This window comes from Salmo salar, chromosome 19 (assembly GCF_965601325.2).
Source record: "Salmo salar chromosome 19, fSalSal1, whole genome shotgun sequence".
NCBI classification, from domain to species: Eukaryota; Metazoa; Chordata; class Actinopteri; order Salmoniformes; family Salmonidae; genus Salmo; species Salmo salar.
In genome coordinates, this window is record NC_138309.1 from 82,745,001 (window position 1) to 82,765,604 (window position 20,604).

Here is a 20,604-nt window from a genome sequence, read left to right on the forward strand (position 1 = left end):
CTTTAATAAGGCACTGGCCTCTCATCTTGCCCTTTCATGAATCGTTGCTGAGCCAAAGCACGCAGCAGCACTGGCCTTTATGGTCCTTTATGGTCTGTTTACGGTTTTGATGGAAAGAAGCCGTGAGTTTTCTGATGGAGGTTTAACTGTACTGAGGACAGGACAGTGGATGAGGTCTCCATAGAGAGAGAAGAGGAACGGGTTCAGAATATTTCAAATAGAAATGTCATGAATGGATCTGACTCAATAATGTGTGTACAATAATGGGTGTTCAATAATGGTATGTTAGATCACAAAAGTGTTTTTCTTGTCTTTTACAGAAACCACTACACAGCTGTATCACCAAAAATGAGAGTAAGTTTCCAACATTCTCTACAACAAGATGCTAACCCAAGTGCACCAATCAGAGTGTGACGTGGCTCAGTTGGTACTGCATGGCGCTTGCAACGCCAGTGTTGTGGGTTCGATTCCCACAGTGGACCAGTAAGGAAATGTATGGAAATGTGTGCTTTTCAGGACTGTAAGTTGCTCTTGATAAGAGCATCTCTTAAATGACCCCCAAAAAATGTCTATATAAACATGAAATCACCACTGCTTTATGAGCCATGTTTACGTGCCTTTGGTCCGCAGAAATGATTTAATCAGTCAGTCAGCCGATGAATCCCTTATTTATATTAGGAGCTGCAACGCATTGGTGTGAACCTGCCCTGCAGACACGCTTTTGGGACGATTTTGAGGATGTAAGGTCTTGCACTTCCTGAAGTCTAACAACTGGAGATTGCCTCCAATGTTCACCATTTAATCAGACTATTCTCTAGGAAATCCTGGAAGTCTACTGTATTGTATTCTAATTAACTCCTCATGTTTGTAATGTCTGTCATCTATTTTATGAAGCTAAAGGCTACTTCAAGACAAAAATAGTCTACATAGCCTTAATGACATTTACAATTCTATTGAAGTGAATGGAAAGCATATTGTAACTGTGTGTGTGTGTGTGTGTGTGTGTGTGTGTGTGTGTGTGTGTGTGTGTGTGTGTGTGTGTGTGTGTGTGTGTGTGTGTGTGTGTGTGTGTGTGTCAGTGGGCTCGGTGTGCTGCAGCTATGCAGGGAGACACACCAACTGCAGAGAGTACTGCCAGGCCATCTTCCGGACAGACTCCTCCCCCACCGTCTCGCAAATTAAGGCTGTCAAGGAATACTGCCAGAGCATCAGCCCCGAGCTCATTGGCTGTGTGGGCAACTACTCCAAGTCCTACCCAATCAGGAGCCCAATAGACAGTGAGTATATCTAATACTGACCTATCAGCAGCCCCATATCCTGTGTGTATCTTGTTTCTGTGTTGCATTCCTCCAATCACTGGCTATGACTTGGTACAGTGCATTCGGAAAGTATTCAGACCCCTTGAGTTTTTCCACATTTTGTTACGTTACAGCCTTATTCTTAAATGGATTTTAAAAAATGTCCTCATCAACCTACACACAATATCCCATTATGACAAAGCAAAAACAGTTTTTTGGAGATTTTTGCAAATGTATTAAAAATACAAAACTGAAATATCACATTTTCATAAGTATTCAAACCCTTTATTCAATACTTTGTTGAAGCACCTTTGGCAATGATTACAGCCTCTTGGGTATGACGCTACAAGCTTGGCACACCTGTATTTGGGGAGTTTCTCCCATTCTTCTCTGCAGATCCTCTCAAGCTCTGTCAGGTTGGATGGGGAGCGTCGCAGCACAGCTATTTTCAGGTCTCTCCAGAGATGTTAGATCGGGTTCAAATCAGGGCTCTGGCTGGGCCACTCAAGGACATTCAGAAACTTGTCCTGAAGCCACTCCTGCGTTGTCTTGGCTGTGTGCTTAGGGCCATTGTCCTGTTGGAAGGTGAACCTTCGCGCCAGTCTGAGGTCCTGTGCGCTCTGCAGCAGGTTTTCATCAAGGATCTCTCTGTACTTTGCTCCGTCCATTTTTCCCTCGATCCTGACTAGTCTCCCAGTCCCTGATGCTGAGTCCCACAGCATGATGCTGCCAACAAAATGCTTCACTGTAGGGATGGTACCAGGTTTCCTCCAGACTAGACGCTTGGCATTCAGGCCAAAGAGTTCAATCTTGGTTTCATCAGACGTTAGAATATTGTTTCTCATGGTCCTTTAGGTGCCTTTTGTCAAACTCCAAGCGGGCTGTCATGTGCCTTTTACTGAAGAGTGGCTTGCGTCTACTGAAAAACTCTATTTCTTGAACTACATTGTCGTAGTCGGCGCAAATAACATTTGATTTCATGGAGTGCTGCAGAGATGGTTGTCCTTCTGGAAGGTTCTCCCATTTCCACAGAGGAACTCTGAAGCGCTGTCAGAGTGACCATCTGGTTCTTGGTCACCTCCCTGACATAATAGGGCTAGGGGGCAGTATTTGCACGGCTGGATAAAAAAATGTACCCGATTTAATCTGGTTACTAATCCTACCCAGTAACTAGAATATGCATATACTTATTATATATGGATAGAAAACACTCTAAAGTTTCTAAAACTGTTTGAATGGTGTCTGTGAGTATAACAGAACTCATTTGGCAGGCAAAACCCTGAGACATTTTCTGACAGGAAGTGGATACCTGATGTGTTGTATTACCTTTAAACCTATGCCATTGAAAAACACAGGGGCTGAGGAATATTTTGGCACTTCCTATTGCTTCCACTAGATGTCACCAGCCTTTACAAAGTGTTTTGAGTCTTCTGGAGGGAGATCTGACCGAACAAGAGCCATGGAACGATGATGGCCCATTAGACACCTGGCGCGCGAGTTCATGTTGGGTACCCTCGTTCCAATACGTTATAAAAGAGAATGCATTCGTCCACCTTGAATATTATTCATGTTCTGGTTAAAAAAGGCCCTAATGATTTATGCTATACAACGTTTGACATGTTTGAACGAACGGAAATATATTTTTTCCCCTCGTTCATGAAGTGAAGTCCGGCGGGCTTAGATCATGTGCTAACAAGACGGAGATTTTTGGACATAAATGATTAGCTTTTTTGAACAAAACTACATTCGTTATGGACCTGTGATACCTGGAAGTGACATCTGATGAAGAGAATCAAAGGTAATGGATTATTTACATAGTATTTTCGATTTTAGATCTCCCCAACATGACGGCTTGTCTGTATCGCAACGCGTATTTTTCTGGGCGCAGTGCTCAGATTATTGCAAAGTGTGATTTCCCAGTAAGGTTATTTTTAAATCTGGCAAGTTGATTGCGTTCAAGAGATGTAAATCTATAATTCTTTAAATGACAATATAATATTTTACCAATGTTTTCTAATTTTAATTATTTAATTTGTGTTGCTGACTTGACTGCCGGTTATTGGAGGGAAACGATTTCCTCAACATCAATGCCATAGTAAAACGCTGTTTTTGGATATAAATATGAACTTGATAGAACTAAAAATGCATGCATTGTCTAACATAATGTCCTAGGAGTGTCATCTGATGGAGATTGTAAAAGGTTAGTGCATCATTTTAGCTGGTTTTATGGTTTTGGTGACCCTGTCTTTGAATCGACAAAACATTACACACAACTCTTGTAAATGTACTGTCCTAACATACTCTAAATTTATGCTTTCGCCGTAAAACCTTTTTGAAATCGTAAAACGTGGTTAGATTAAGGAGATGTTTATCTTTCAAAGGGTGTAAAATAGTTGTATGTTTGAAAAATTTGAATTTTGACATTTATTTGGATTCAAATTTGCCGCTCTTGAAATGCACCTGCTGTTGATGGAGTGCACCACGGGTGGGACGCTTGCGTCCCACCTAGCCCATAGAGGTTAGGCCCTTCTCCCGATTGCTCAGTTTGGCCGGGCGGCCAGCTCTAGGAAGAAATTTTTTGGTACCCTTCCCCAGATCTGTCCCTCTACACAATCTTGTCTCGGAGCTCTACGGATAATTCCTTTGACCTCATGGCTTGGTTTTTGCTCTGACATGCACTGTCAACTGTGGGACCTTATATAGAGAGCTGTGTCCCTTTCCAAATCATGTCCAATCAATTGAATTTACTACAGGTGGGCTCCAATCAAGTTGTAGAAACATCTCAAGGATGATCAATGGAAACAGGATGCACCTGAGCTCAATTTCGAGTCTCATAGCAAAGGGTCTGAATACTTATGTAGATAAGGTATTTGTTTTTTATTTTGAAAACATTTGCAAACATTTCTTACAATCTGTTTTTGCTTTGTCGTAATGAAGCATTGTGTGTAGATCGATGAGGAAAAATGTAATTTAATCAATTTTAGAATAAGGCTGTAACATAACAAAGTGTGGAAAAGTCAATATCCATCCATCTGTCTGTCCGTCCAGGCCTGTACTGCTGCGACCGGGCTGATGAGCCCCACTGCCAGGTGGCGTGCCGGCGCATCCTGCGCACCATGACGACAGAGCACGAGATTATGGAAGGCCTGATCGATGAGTGTGGCAGCCAGCCACTGCCCCAGGACCCGCTGTGGCAGTGCTTCCTGGGCAGTGCCCACCCCCCCACCGAGAGCGAGATGGAGACCTCACCTACAGCCAAGATGGACGGCGCTAAGCTGCACTGCTGCTACAAAGCCAATACCTCACTCTGCCGGTTAGTTTACTCTGATGAGATGCTTGTAGTGATTACAATGGCTTACAGCTAGTGGTAACAATCCCAGCCCATCACATACTGCTCCCCACCGTAGACCGGGGTTCAATCCCTGCGTCCACCCTTCCTACGTTGTCCTACTTGCCTGTCCCCCCTCTATTTCCAACTGTCTAAATAAAGTGTAAAAGGTAACACCCGAGTGGTGCAGCAGTCTAAGGGACTGGATCACAGTGCTTGAGGAGTTCAATCCGGGAGAACCATGAGATGGCGCACGGTGTTTCCTCCGACACATTGGTCCGCCTGGCTTCCGGGTTAAGCGAGCAGTGTGTCTTAGCGGGGTCGTGTTTTGGAGGATGCATGGCTCTCGACCTTCGCCTCTCCCGAGTCCGTAGGGGAGTTGCAGCGATGGGACAAGACTGTAACTACCAATTGGGGAGAAAAAAATATGTATATATTCTAACCCCCCCCCCCAAAAAAAACTGTTCATACATATATAGATACACTACATTACCAAATGTATGTGGACACCTGCTCGTCGAACATCTCATTCCAAAATCATGGGAATTAATATGGAGTTGGTCCCCCTTTGCTGCTATAACAGCCTCCACTTTCAGGGAAGGCTTTCTACTAGATGTTGGAACATTGCTGCAGGACTTGCTTCCATTCAGCCACATAGTGAGGTCAGGCACTGATGTTGGGCGATTAGGCCTGGCTCGCAGTCGGCGTTCCAATTCATCTCAAAGGTGTTCGATGGGGTTGAGGTCAGGGTTCTGTGCAGGCCAGTCAAGTTCTTCCACACCAATCTTGACAAACCATTTCTGTATGGACCTCGCTTTGTGCACGGGGGCATTGTCATGCTGAAATAGGAAAGGGCCTTTCCCAAACTGTTCCAACAAAGTTGGAAGCACAGAATCGTGTAGAATGTCAATATATGCTGTAGTGTTAAGATTTCCCTTCACTGGAACTAAGGGACCCAAACCATAAATTAAGAGCTCCAGACCATTATTCCTCCCCCACCGAACTTTACAGTTGGCACTATGCATTGGGGCAGGTAGCGTTCTCCCGGCATCCGCCAAACCCAACGCTTGGAATTGAGCAAGGTGATCTTAGGCCATGGAAACTCATTTCTTGAAGCTCTGCTTCCCCGGCAGGCTGTTGCAATGGTCCAATAGCTGTTCCCAAGTCCAGTCTATTCTTCCCTCCAGTTCCTCCAGCGACAAGGATGCCATCACCTCCCGAGCACGCTGCTTGATCCACTCCTGGTGCTGCTCCCTTCCACGCTGCTTGGTCCATTGGTGGTGGGAAGTTCTGTAACGTCCATCGTTAGAGTGAGACCAAGGCGCAGTGTGGGTTGGGTTCATCATATTTTAATATAAACGGTGAACCAGCAAAAACAATAAACAAGAAGCAACACAACGAACGAACAGTTTTGCAGGCTACTAACAGCAATGCAAAATCAATTAACTCTGTTTCGTCCCCGACAGGGATATGTGTCAGGAGATCAGCACAAACTGGGGAACTCAAACATGGCAGGAGTTTGACCAGATGTGTGAGTACAGCCCTGTGGAGAAGCCCCTGGTCACCTGCCTGGCCGACGTCAGGGAACCCTGCCAGCTGGGCTGCAAGGACCTGGGCTACTGCACCAACTTCAACAACAGGTACGTTACTCTCCCTAGCTACTATACCAGATAATGTACCTGTTAATATACCTTCTGTACCAACTTCAATAACAGGTATGTTACTCTACCTAGCTACTAGACCAGATAATATACCTGCTATACCTGTTAATATACCTTCTGTACCAACTTCAACAACAGGTATGCTACTCTACCTAGCTACTAGACCAGATAATATACCTGCTATACCTGTTAATATACCTTCTGTTCCAACTTCAATAACAGGTATGCTACAATACCTACTATCATGGGCGGACTTTGCTGTGTTTTAGGGGTTTAAATTGAAATGGGCCCCAACTGCCCAAAGGGCCGCCACTGACTGTCTCTGTACTATTTTACATTTTGATCATTTAGCAGATGTTTTTATCCAAAGGCTAACAGACGCTCTCACCCAACATTGTATTATTACCATTATATAATAACAATATATGTCAATATATGCAGAGGCGGAAGGTAGCCTAGTGTTTAGAGCGTTGGACTAGTAACTGAAAAGTTGCAATATCGAATCCCCGAGCTGACAAGGTAAAAATCTGTCGTTCTGCCCCTGAACAAGGCAGTTGTTCCTAGGCTGTCATTAAAATAAAAATTTGTTCTTAACTGACTAGCCTAGTTGAAATAAAATAACAATGATCTCATGCATACATTTTAGTATGTGATCCCTGAAGCAAATGAGTCCACAACCTTTGAATTGTTAGTGCCACATTCTTACGAACTGAACCACACAGGGGCACACTGTACCAGACCGTGAATAGTTCTGGTACCTACTACACTGTACCAATTAACTCAATATACAAATATCACAACAGCTGTGTACATCCAAAAAAGGGTCTGTAGTGCTCTGTTGCATTGCTGAACCTTTTTGTTACATATCCACGTTCAACACAACGAGCTGTACTGTATCAAAGATCCACATCATACCGGGACATGGCAATGAGAGTGAGTGTGAAAAAGAAAAATTACAGGTGGGTCTGAGTGAGTCATCTGGTTAACCAGACTGTGACTCACTAATGTCCTAACGGTTAACTTGCATCTTGCAAATGCATGTCCTCTATCACTCCAAGGTTTGAGGCTGTATGACGCACCACACGCTAGGCTAATATGATTTATTCATTCTGGAGTGTCCCATGGAGGTCAGGGGAAAAGCGAGACAGGCGTAGGTAGTGTAGGGAGGGAGTGAGTGAGTTCACCCTAGCCCAGTGGTTAGTGGGTTACTGGATTTCACGGCCCCTCCCTCGTGACCCATACATAACCCTATGGGCAACTCCCTCAAATCCCAAGCTGGAACCAACAGCCTCGTAACCATATTAAATATATTCTACAGTTAATTGTTTGAGCGTTGGTTGTGAAATCAAGTGTTTAGTTGATCCCATGCTAGTGATCATGGCTGGATGGGGTCGGGTGAAACCAAGACGTCTGGAGTCTGTTCAGAGAGTCTGTTCACTAGTTGGTGATGATGACCTTGGTCTACACTCTTAGAAAAAAGGCTTCCCAAAGGGGTTCTTCGGCCATCCCAATAGGAGAACCCTTTTTGGTTCCAGGTAGATCTAGGGCTGTGGCGGTCATGAAATTTTGTCAATCGGTGATTGTCAAGCAAATAACTCCCGGTCTCACGGTAACTGACCGTTAATTAACATAAACAGGTTTAGCATCTCCTGGCTTCCACACATAGCCTACAAGACACTAATTCAGACCTTTGGAACATCTACATTTTAGAAAGTCTAATAAATCCATGTAATATAGCCTACATCTTCACAATACATCCATGTAATATAGCCTACACCTTCACAATAAATCCATTATTTATTTAAGACAGGTCTAAAGAAGCAAGATAAAATGTAGTCTATTTCAGAATAACAAAATAGTATACTCTGAGTTGTTCTTATGTTAGGTCCTGATCTGGCTATGCCATATGGCTGTGGGCTACACTCTTTTAGCAGACAAGATTTGCTTAGAATTACGTGGCATTATTTTATAGTATTTTAAAGTATGAAGAATACAATTGAATAAAGGTTTGAGGTAGTGTGCGCACGCGGCTATTCTGTGTTGAGCGGTTAACAAAGAAACAGGTACTCCTACATGCTTAATTTAGATGTATTTATGCAACTTTAGTTGTGATACAAACGTTGGTCTATATGTTTAGATTTGTAATACATTCTACGGCTGCATGATGAGACTTTAATGATGATTTGAAAAAAGTATCTTGAAAGGCATGAGCTCTGCTTTGTTTTTTGCGCAGGCTGTACACACTTCATCAGTCTCTCATTCACCATTTGACAATGATAATTGATAATGCCTCGAATTTCCTGGTGGCATCCCCTTTGTGTGGCCGTAATGCCCCCTAAAATAATCCATGCCTTTTGTAGCCAGTAACCGTTGTGCCCTTGGGCTGAATATAATAATTTTAATTCCCTTCTCCATGTGTGCTTCGTGCTCCGAAGCACTTCTCACTCACATGGCTCTCCATCACGTGATCGGGTCTTTCTCACAGGCTACAAGTGAAGACAGACACATCGGGGACGCAACTGCGCACATCCTTATCCAATTTCGAGGTGCATATTGAAGATATTGGAAGAACTATGCACATTTACATTTCGTCAGCCAACAAGATAAATAGGCCTAACGAACAGCAAAAGCACTAACCTATGTCAATCTACTATCCCCATAGTACAAAAATGTACCTATTCTGTGCGAGAAATAAATATTCCAAACATAGTCTGGGACAGTTGTGAGATGCGATAGATCCCAAATTAATACAACTACTAGCATCAAAAAAACTTTTTTATGCAATGAGGCCGTCGCAACAGATCAGAACCTTTAGCTTGAAATGTAATAAACTATTAGGCTATTTCTTCACATTATAAGCACAGCTATACGCACATGGCAGTAGGCTATACGTGCAAATGTTCCATTAGCAGAAATCACCACTTTGGTGACAAAACGGATGGCACTGTGATAGACTGCATCCAATTTGTTGAGTAGAGTGTTGGAGGCTATTTTATAAATGACATCGCCAAAGTCGAGGATCGGTAGGATGGTCAGTTTTACGAGGGTATGTTTGGCAGCATGAGTGAAGGATGCTTTGTTGCGAAATAGGAAGCCGATTCTAGATTTAATTTTGGATTGGAGATGTTTAATGTGGGTCTGGAAGGAGAATTTACAGTCTAACCACACACCTAGGTATTTGTAGTTGTCTACATATTCTAAGTCAGAGCCGTCCAGAGTAGTGATCCTGGACGGGCGGGCAGGTGCGGGCAGTGATTGGTTGAAGAGCATGCACTTAGTTTTACTTGCATTTAAGAGCAGTTGGAGTTCAGGGAAGGAGAGATGTATGGCATTGAAGCTCATCTGGAGGTTAGTTAACAAAGTGTCCAAAGAAGGGCCAGAGGTATACAGAATGGTGTCATCTGCGTGGATCAAAGAATCGCCAGCAGCAAGAGCAACATCATTGATGTATACAGAGAAGAGAGTCGGCCGGAGAATTGAACCCTGTGGCACCCCCGTTGTCCGGACCTGGCAGAGGTCCGGACAACAGGCCCTCCGATTTAACATACTGAACTCTATCAGAGAAGTAGTTGGTGAACCAGACGAGGCAATCATTTGAGAAACCAAGGCTGTTGAGTCTGCCAATAAGAATGTTGTGATTGACAGAGTCGAAAGCCTTAGCCAGGTCGATGAATACGGCTGCACAGTAATGTCTCTTATCGATGGCGGTTATGATATCGTTTAGGACCATGAACGTGGCTGAGGTGCACCCCTGACCAGCTCTGAAACCAGATTGCATAGCGGAGAAGGTACGGTGGGATTCGAAATGGTCGTAATCTGTTAGTTAACTTGCCTTTCGAAGACCTTAGAAAGGCAGGATAGAATAGATATAGGTCTGTAGCAGTTTGGGTCTAGAGTGGCTCCCCCTTTGAAGAGGGGGATGACTGTGGCAGCTTTCCAATCTATGGGAATCTCAGACGATATGAAAGAGATTTAGTTTATTAATTCGACGATTTTTAAAAACAAGCACACATAAAACTTAAAAGCCATACAGGCACATGAATAAAATCATTGAGGATAACACACAATAAAGTCTGGGACTTATTTCCATTGTGGTTCTCTTGAGACAAGATGGCTAGACAACATCAAACACAGTATGGCAGTGAAATAATAAAACAAAAACATAGCAGAAGAACATCTATCTCATCATTCCAGATACATCATAAGGGTTATTCATATGGGCACAGAAGACATCAAACATATTTTTACTTTATTTTTAAAGCTGTCCAGAGAGGACGTTGTTTTTATAGGAAGAGGCAATTCATTCCATTCTGAGGCTCCAGTATACAGTACCTGTCCCAGCATTACTCCTGAACCTGTATAAGCACACATCAGCAACACCTGATCTGGTGCTGTGATTGTGTGCATCCCTAACGCGAGGAAAGTAATCACTTAGATATCTGGGCGCAGGACCATAAATACTCCTGTAAACCAAACCTAGTCTAATCTGGGACACCCTAGACTCAACAGGCAGCCAGTTTAGTTCCTGAAAGCAGCTCCTGTCTATGTGAGTATGTGGACTCACCTTCAATACTACCCTGATCAGCTTATTCTGGGCTATCTGGAGCTTCCCCTTCATAAGTTTAGATAAGCCCCCAAACCAGGAAGTACTAGCATAGTCAAAATGCCATTGAATGAGGGCAGTAGCTAGTACTTTCATGGAGTCCTTATCAAGCAGCTTGGACTTCCTAGCCAAAAACTTAGTCCTGTCATTAAACTTCCCTAGCACCTTATTGGCCATGCATACACCTCCCAAGCTTCCATCAAGGATACATCCCAAGTAGCTAACAGAGGTTTTAGTTGTCAGCAACTCACCCCCTAACTCCACTCTGATTTCAGACGACCTACACAATTTAGGTCTGGATCCAAAAAGAATTGAATCAGTTTTCCCAGCTTATTATCTCCAAGCCATTTGCTAATGTTAGTAAGCTCTGTGCTAAGTATGCTCTCCAACATAGTTTTACTTTTATGAGACACCAGAAGTGTAGAGTCTTCCGCATAAAGACAATGACGGCAAGAACAAGCATCTTTCATATCGTTAATATACAATAAAAACAGCAGTGGCCCAAGCACGCTCCCCTGCGGAATGCCACAACTCATTGGTTTTGCCTGAGACAGTGAACTATTAACCTCTACTACTTGCTCCCTTCCTGATAAATAGGACTTTACCCAGCCTAGAGGGATACTGCTTAACCCCAGTGCCTCCAGTTTGGAGATTAGGAGACAGTGGTTAACTGTAAGGCCTTCTGTAGGTCAATCAGTACCATTCCACACAGATTTCCCTCATCAATCACTTTCCTGATGAAGTCAGTCACGTAAAGTAGACATGAATCAGTGGAGTATGTTTTTCTAAAACCCGACTGAAAATCATACATTAGACCCTGTTTGTTAACCTCTATGGGCTAGGTGGGACGCTTGCGTCCCACCTACTCAACAGCCAGTGTAATCCCGTGGCGCGTTATTCAAATACCTCAAAAATGCAAAAACTTCAATTTTTCAAACATATGACTATTTTACACCATTTTAAAGACAAGACTCTCGTTAATCTAACCACACTGTCCGATTTCAAAAAGGCTTTACAACGAAAACAAAACATTAGATTATGTCAGCAGAGTACCCAGCCAGAAATAATCAGACACCCATTTTTCAAGCTAGCATATAATGTCACATAAACCCAAACCACAGCTAAATGCAGCACTAACCTTTGATCTTCATCAGATGACAACCCTAGGACATTATGTTATACAATACATGCATGTTTTGTTCAATCAAGTTCATATTTATATAAAAAAAAACAGCTTTTTACATTAGCATGTGACTAGCATGTGACTAGCATTCCCACCGAACACTGCCGGTGAATTTACTAAATTACTCACGATAAACGTTCACAAAAAAACATAACAATTATTTTAAGAATTATAGATACAGAACTCCTCTATGCACTCGATATGTCCGATTTTAAAATAGCTTTTCGGTGAAAGCACATTTTGCAATATTCTCAGTAGATAGCCCAGCATCACAGGGCTAGCTATTTAGACACCCAGCAAGTTTAGCACTCACCAAAGTCAGATTTACTATAAGAAAAATGTTATTACCTTTGCTGTTCTTCATCAGAATGCACTCCCAGGACTTCTACTTCAATAACAAATGTTGGTTTGGTCCCAAATAATCCATTGTTATATCCAAATAGCGGCGTTTTGTTCGTGCGTTCAAGACACTATCCGAAAGGGTAAATAAGGGTGACGAGCATGGCGCATTTCGTGACAAAAAAATTCTAAATATTCCATTACCGTACTTCGAAGCATGTCAACCGCTGTTTAAAATCAATTTTTATGCAATTTTTCTCGTAAAAAAGCGATAATATTCCGACCGGGAATCTGCGTTTAGGTAAACAGACGAAAGAAAATAAAGCATGGGGTCGCCTCGGGCACGCGCCTAAGCCCATAGTGCTCTGATCGGCCACTTGCCAAACGCGATAATGTGTTTCAGCCTGGGCCTGCCTCGATATCATTCAGCTTTTTCCCGGGCTCTGAGAGCCTATGTGAGCCGTAGGAAGTGTCACGTTATAGCAAAGATCCTCAGTCTTCAATAAAAAGAGCCAAGATGAACAACAACTTGTCAGACAGGCCACTTCCTGCATGGAATCTTCTCAGGTTTTGGCCTGCCATATGAGTTCTGTTATACTCACAGACACCATTCAAACAGTTTTAGAAACTTTAGGGTGTTTTCTATCCAAAGCCAATAATTATATGCATATTCTAGTTACTGGGCAGGAGTAGTAACCAGATTAAATCGGGTACGTTTTTTATCCGGCCGTGTCAATACTGCCCCCTAGCCCTAACAGGTTAACATATTCATACATTTGCTCATGTACAATTCTCTCCAGGATCTTTGATGTTACACAGAGGATAGATACAGGCCTATAATTCCCAGGGTCAGACTTTATCCCCTTCTTATACAGAGGTATAACTTTAGCTTGTTTCATGTCCCCGGGAAAGGTGCCTTGTTCAAGAGAGAGATTCATGATATGCGTAATACAAGGGCCAATTTGCTCAGCAGAATCTATTAGAAACCTTGCAGGAATATTATCCAGGCCTGTGGCTTTGGAGCATTTAAGCTCTGCCAGCATACTGACTATTTTGGCTGTTGCTACCTTTGCAAAAGAAAAATAGTTTGGCTGAACCCCTAACTCTACATAATACTTCTTGACTTGGTTGCTTCCATACAAACCAGAACTGCCACCAGTTTGCTAACCAGCTTGCTGGCAACAGAAGTAAAAAATAAAATTTAAAAAAGAGTCGAATTCATTGGCAACCTCTGCTTTTTCATATACCATCTCCCCTTTGATGTTGAGTCCAATACTGTTTAGTTTGTTTTTGGTAGTACTAAAAAAGCTTTTTAGGGTCATTCTTGTTTTCAATGATTTTCTCAGCAAAGTAACCCCTCTTAGCTTCATCCATCCTGCTCTGTGCTTCATTTCTATGACATTTATATAGGACAAAATCATGCTGCTCTTTAGAGTTCTTAATCTTTTTAAAGGCCTTATTCCTTGCTTGGATAGATTCTAGAACCTCATGATTAAACCAAGGGCTAGATCTCTGCTTTACCCTGACCCGTCTAATGGGAGCCATCACATTCACCACATCAAGGAATCTACATTTAAAGGCTTCCCAGGGACTGTCTTCCCCTACACTATCTAGCACAGGTGACCAGTCAATTTTACCCACTTCCTCCCTAAACTTTTCTACACAGAATTTTTTGAGTCTTCTGATTCTAACGGTTTTGTGACACCTAAATGTATCTTTAAAAATTCTCCTTGTGCAAAATGTAATAAAATTATCACTGATTCCATAGACTATTACTCCACTCTGCGATATTTTAGATTTATCAGATACCAATATTAAGTCAATTGTACTTTGCACTGTTTCACATGTCCTGATGGGATCTTTTATTATTTGGGTCAGAGCAAGTGATCTACAAAGGTACATAAATACATTGTGGGTTGGGCTATTCTTTTTGCAGACATCAGTATTGAAATCCCCTAACAAAATTATTTCCTTCAACAGGGAATCATTGCAGTTTGACAACACAATTTCAAGACCTTCATAGAATGCATTCTGCTTGGGCGGCCTATAACACAGCTTAGACAAAATCGGCTTGGTTTTGGGAAGGCAGATATCCAAACAATCTCCAGATCAGCGTTTAAATCCGATCTGATGTTAAAAGCAATGTCTGATCTTACAAACGCACATATTCCCCCACCGTTCTGATTCCGATCCTTCCTGACAACAGAGTAATTACCTATCTCAATTTCTGAGTCCCAAACAGATGAATCCAACCATGTCTCAGTAAAACATAAGACTCCCACCTCTGATTTGAAAACCAACAGGCGTATCTCATCGATGTTCGGTAGTAGGCTTCGGACATTTAAGTGAACAAAATGTAAGCCCTTCTTCCCAAAGGCCTCATTGAATTCCCGATCCACTTGTAACTCACCTCCCACTGCGCTGCCATCTTCCCACTGCCCTGCCTCCGCCATGGAGCACCCCTCCCCAGGTGCCACTCCCTCGTCCTCACCACCGTGTCCCCCGTCATTCGCCTCTGGTTGCCTCCGCTCCGCTGTGGACCCCCCTCCTCCGGTGTACTCTCCACCCTCGGTAAGTCCTCTGGTCCCACTCCACCTTCAATGCTCACACAACCCGCGGGTACAGCACACCGACAGCAACGGTAAGCTTCATTGACCCCATGTCCAAAGCTAGAATCGCTGCATTTTAGATGAATCCACTGCGCGCATTCCAAACATACCAGAGCTTTGCTGTTACTCTTTATCCAACGTTCACAAGAGGAGCCTGGGTGCATAGGCCATTTGATGGGGTTCGTGAAAAAGTGAGGTCCAGGGCATTGATGGATATCACCCGATAAGAGAAGGCATAGAGTTATTATAAGATCTCCACCATTAATTTGCGATTTCAGACTGGATTTCGATGATCGTTTTGGTTTGTGCCAAGGTGCTATGAAAGTTTGGTATATAACATTCCTTCCAAATCCGAAGTGCTGGATGCCATCAAACGTGTTTGCATGACTGAGAAGTTGCTGAGAATTTACTATTCTTTCATCTAAATAGCAGATGCAATTATTTCCAGTAACATTTAAAACAAACACATAAAGTAAAAGTGCTGCCACCATGCCGAACTTGCCGGTCGCCATCTTGTTTTTTGGACAGGCTAGTAATAGGGGTTGCAACAATTTCGGCAGATCATTTTAGAAAGAGAGGGTCCAGATTGTCTAGCCCGGCTGATTTGTCCGGCTGATTTGTAGGGGTCCAGAGTGTGCAGCTCTTTCAGAACATCAGCTTTATGGATTTGGGTGAAGGTGAAGTGGGGGAGGTTTGGGCGAGTTGCTGTGGGGAGCGCAGGGCTGTCGACCGGGGTAGGGGTCGCCAGGTGGAAAGCATGGCCAGCCGTAGAAAAATGCTTATTGAAATTCTCATTTATAGTGGATTTATCGGTGGTAACAGTGTTTCCTAGCCTCAGTGCAGTGGGCGGCTGGGAGGAGGTGCTCTTATTCTCTATGGACTTTACAGTGTCCCAGAACTTTTTTGAGTTCGTGCTACAGGATGCAAATTTCTGCTTGAAAAAGCTAGCCTTAGCTTTCCTAACTGCCTGTGTATATTTGTTGCTAACTTCCCTGAAAAGTTGCATATCACGGGGGCTGTTTGATGCTAATGCAGAATGCCACAGGATGTTTTTGTGCTGATCAAGGGCAGTCAGGTCTGGAGAGAACCAAGGGCTATATCTGTTCCTGGTTAAAAAAAAATGTAATGGGGCATGCTTATTTAAGATGGTGAGGAAGGCACTTTTAAAGAATAACCAGTCATCCTCTACTGACGGGATGAGGTCAATATCCTTCCAGGATACCCGGGCCAGGTCGATTAGAAAGGCCTGCTCTCTGAAGTGTTTTAGGGAGCTAATAGGCTAATATTGTCACAGATCAGACTATTCTTAATCTTGTCTTTACATATACTAAATAATATATGTGTGAAATTTGTTTTGATTTCAAATGGACCACTATCATGCACCTGTATCGAAACAGAGGCAGCGGGAAAAAATACATGTCATCTATGCACTTAAATAGCGAATGGAGGACGCTTTTCCCCATGGTTCATTTTAATGACAGCCAGATAGGCTATACTCCTGTTGTAAAGAGAAGCAATGTGCTTAATATTAGGAAAGTTGAGAAATAAATATAGTAGGTCTGGCCTATAGAAAGATAATGGGATCCTCCTCTTTCTATTAGCGGCCATCACTCTGTTTTCTCCCGCAATTGAAAAACCTATAGAAATGTTGTGCAACATGAGCTCTCATGGGCTCTCATAAAGTATTTGATTAGATTTGAGATCATATTTACATTGATGTCAGAGTGATTAGAGGGACAATAGAGTGCTGAGTACCAGGCAGTTAGCAGGTTTGGAGGCTACTAATGACCATCAGCAGCATCAGAGCTTGGAGAAGCCTAATTACCGTGACTGTATGCTCTCGTTGGCTCTCGTTGGCTGGCCCTCGCGCCATACCCGTCGCCAAACCCACTGGCTCCAGGTCATTTACAAGTCTCTGCTAGATAAAGCCCCGCCTTATCTCAGCTCACTGGTCACCATAGCAGCACCCACCCGTAGCACGCGCTCCAGCAGGTATATCTCACTGGTCACCCCCAAAGATAATTCTTCCTTTGGCCGCCTCTCCTTCCAGTTCTCTGCTGCCAATGACTGGAACGAACTGCAAAAATCTCTGAAACTGGAAACACTTATCTCCCTCACTAGCTTTAAGCACCAGCTGTCAGAGCAGCTCACAGATCACTGCACCTGTACATAGCCCATCTGTAAATAGCCCATCCAATCTACCTACCTCATCCCCATACTGTATTTATTTATTTATTTATCTTGCTCCTTTGCACCCCAGTATCTGTACTTGCACATTCATCTTCTGCACATCCTACCATCCCAATGTTTAATTGCTATATTGTAATTACTGCACCCCCAAGACCTATTTATTGCCTTGCCTCTCTTATCCTACCTCATTTGCACATGCTGTATATAGATTTTTCTACTATATTATTGATTGTATGTTTGTTTATTCCATGTGTGACTCTGTGTTGTTATATGTGTCGAACTGCTTTGCTTTATCTTGGCCAGGTCGCAGTTGCAAATGAGAACTTGTTCTCAACTAGCCTACCTGGTTAAATGAAGGTGAAATAAAATAAATAAATACATGTGGAATTTGACTACTTTCATGACTCGTGACCGCCGGTGTGGCGGTAATACTGTCACCGTAACAGCCCTAGGTTTAATTATTTGGGGTTCCATATAGAACCGTCTGGGGAAAGGATTCTACATGGAACCAAAAGGGTTCTACCTGGAATCAAAAATGGTTATTCAAAGGGTTCTCCTATGGTAACAGCCGAAGAACCCTTTTGGGTTCTAGATAGAAAAAAAATGTGCTAAGAGTGTACTATAGGCTCTGTGACTGATGGCTCTGTGACTGATGGCTCTGTGACTGATGGCTCTGTGACTGATGTGTGTTGTGGTGTACTCTAGGTTGTTTAGAGGTCACAGAGAAAGAAGGAGAGAGAAAGGGATAGTGATGTGTGTGTATGTGTGTGTGCCATTATACTGTAGTTTATGGTGTTTGCATTTGACCTTGGAGGCCAGCCGTGTCACAGCTTGCTGCATCCTGGTCTGGCATGTGGCCAGCAGACCCATGCTTGACGCTATCAAAGCCCAGCCGGCGAACCCACACAAACACACACAGTTCAACAGAATGCTCCCCGCCTGTGGACTCATCCCCATCAAGCACTGTCCACAAAGCTACATTTCACCACAAGCCACCCGACATTAACTTTGTCAAGTTTCAAAAGCGTTGATTTTCCAGGCTGTAGTCAAGGACAGAGAAAATATCTGATTGGACAGTAGGGGATCTAAAGGACGTGACATCATCATGGGCTACAGACTCAAACATAATCTCATCTGTCGACCTCTCTATGACCTCTCTTTGACCTCTCTTTGACATCTCTCGACCTCTCTTTGATTTCTCCATGACCTCTCTTTGACCTCTTTATGACCTCTCTATGAACTCTCTATGACTTCTCTATGACCTCTCTATGTGTATGATATATGTCTGTATCTTTGTCTGTTGACTGTAAGGTATCGTGTTGTTCAGTAATGATGATAACCATAATGTCAAGATGATCAGAAAACATACAGTATTTACTTTTGAATTGCAGCTCAGCAGTAATCAAACCCTAAAATGTCCCAGAATCTTTTCATGCTAGACCCTTGTAGAGAATGTTTGAAAACAATCCCAAGTATTCCATGTATTATTTTTCATTGGAGAAGGATGATGAAGACACCGAGTTCAGACAAACAAATTCTGTCTCTCATTTCCTTTGAAGGAGTCCCAGGGGCCAGCGTAAGGAGAGCCTTCCTCCCTGAGGGGTTCAAAAGCTGGGGTGACAAGCATCGTGGGGGGGCCCCGGCCACACTATGGAAGACAAACAGGGCTAGAGGCAAAGGGGATAGGGATCTCCAAAGTACTGAGAATCCTGCGGCGCTGTGTTGCTACGCCAGCGCTGAGCACTGTCAGTGGGCCCTGAGTGCCACACCCCAGGGGCCTGGGTCTCTGTGTCCGCGACATAAATACACTCCCCAGCCAGGTCGTATGGAGATTACAGTGGCACCATCCTGTTGACTGGTCATATGGAGATTACAGGGGCAATATCCTGTTGACTGGTCATATGGAGATTACAGGGGCACATCCTGTTGCCTAGCAGTTCTAAGGCTCTGATGAGGCTGTTCTGTGTCTCAGTGATATCTCCCTGACTGCTTTAGAGCAGGTCTGTCTGTCTGTCTGTCTGTCTGTCTGTCTGTCTGTCTGTCTGTCTGTCTGTCTGTCTGTCTGTCTGTCTGTCTGTCTGTCTGTCTGTCTGTCTGTCTGTCTGTCTGTCTGTCTGTCTGTCTGTCTGTCTGTCTGTCTGTCTGTCTGTCTGTCTGTCTGTCTGTCCCGTCCCGTCCCGTCCCGTCCCGTCCCGTCCCGTCCCGTCCGGACAATATGCAACTCTTGTCATGGTCCAGGGCTCACCAAGGTCCAAGGCAGGAAGTCTCAATCCACATGCCGATCATTCTGAGAGAATAGTGGGAGAGGAGGGCTGAGAAAAAGAGAGGGAGGATAAGAGTGGGCGGAAAGAGGTAACGTATACAAACCCAGGGATGTATTTAACAAAGCTGACCCTGTAACTACACAGATAAACCTCTTCTCATTCTGGTTGATGAAGAAGGCTGAAGTTGAATGTGGGTTCCTGAAAGTATGGAAACCATACACACCATGTCTATTTTTAACATGCACGAAATATAATACCCTGCTTGGTGAAAATTTAATCGATTTGAATAAATAACTATCCTAAATATCATTGTTTTAACTGAAGCTACTTTACTAGCCATTTTAATGTGGGTCAATGTGTAGAGAGACAGAAAAGAGAGGAGACAGAGAGTAGAAAGAGAGGGACACTAGGTTTATTTTTGGGGTGGAGTGGAAACCCACTGTGACCACTACCCTTGCATATGGTCACGCTTGGTTCATGACCTGGAGCTAAGGCAAGGCTGTGATCCCTCTGCCTGTGGCCAAGACCTCACTTTCCTTCCCCTCTCCCCTGACACACACGCATGCGCACACACACACACACACACACACACACACACACACACACACACACACACACACACACACAGCTTCATTTTCTTGGAATGTCAGAACTTTTTGGGGAGTAAACATGTTTGATCTAATTTTCCCTAATCGTTAAACCTTACCCTTAACCGAACCTTAACCTTAACCTTAACCTTAAGCTTAGAATAGCATTTGAACAAATTCAGGACATTAAACAAATCCTGACTTTTCAAAAAAGTTACTGTTTTCCTTCCTTGTCAGGATATTGGGGTGAATTATTAGGACATTATGGTAAATTGTTAGGACATTGGGGTGGATTGTTAGGACATTGGGGTGGATTGTTAGGACATTGGGGTGGATTGTTAGGACATTGGGGTGGATTGTTAGGACATTGGGGTGGATTGTTAGGACATTGGGGTGGATTGTTAGGACATTGGGGTGAATTGTTGAGACATTGGGGTGGATTGTTAGGACATTGGGGTGGATTGTTAGGACATTAGGGTGGATTGTTAGGACATTGTTAGGACATTGGGGTGGATTGTTAGGAGTGAATTGTTAGGACATTG

The 20,604-nt window shown here is 43.4% G+C and overlaps 1 protein-coding gene across 1 annotated transcript in view; it reads left to right on the forward strand.

Annotated features, from left to right (window-relative positions):
* Positions 1-20,604, forward strand: part of LOC106579676 (reversion-inducing cysteine-rich protein with Kazal motifs) — a 109,229-nt gene that overhangs the window by 52,251 nt on the left and 36,374 nt on the right. Inside the window, exons 7-10 of the mRNA XM_014159806.3 lie at positions 321-354; positions 1,080-1,277; positions 4,347-4,611; positions 6,093-6,266. Coding sequence (XP_014015281.3) covers positions 321-354; positions 1,080-1,277; positions 4,347-4,611; positions 6,093-6,266 — 671 coding nt within the window. The remainder of the gene's footprint in view (positions 1-320; positions 355-1,079; positions 1,278-4,346; positions 4,612-6,092; positions 6,267-20,604) is intronic.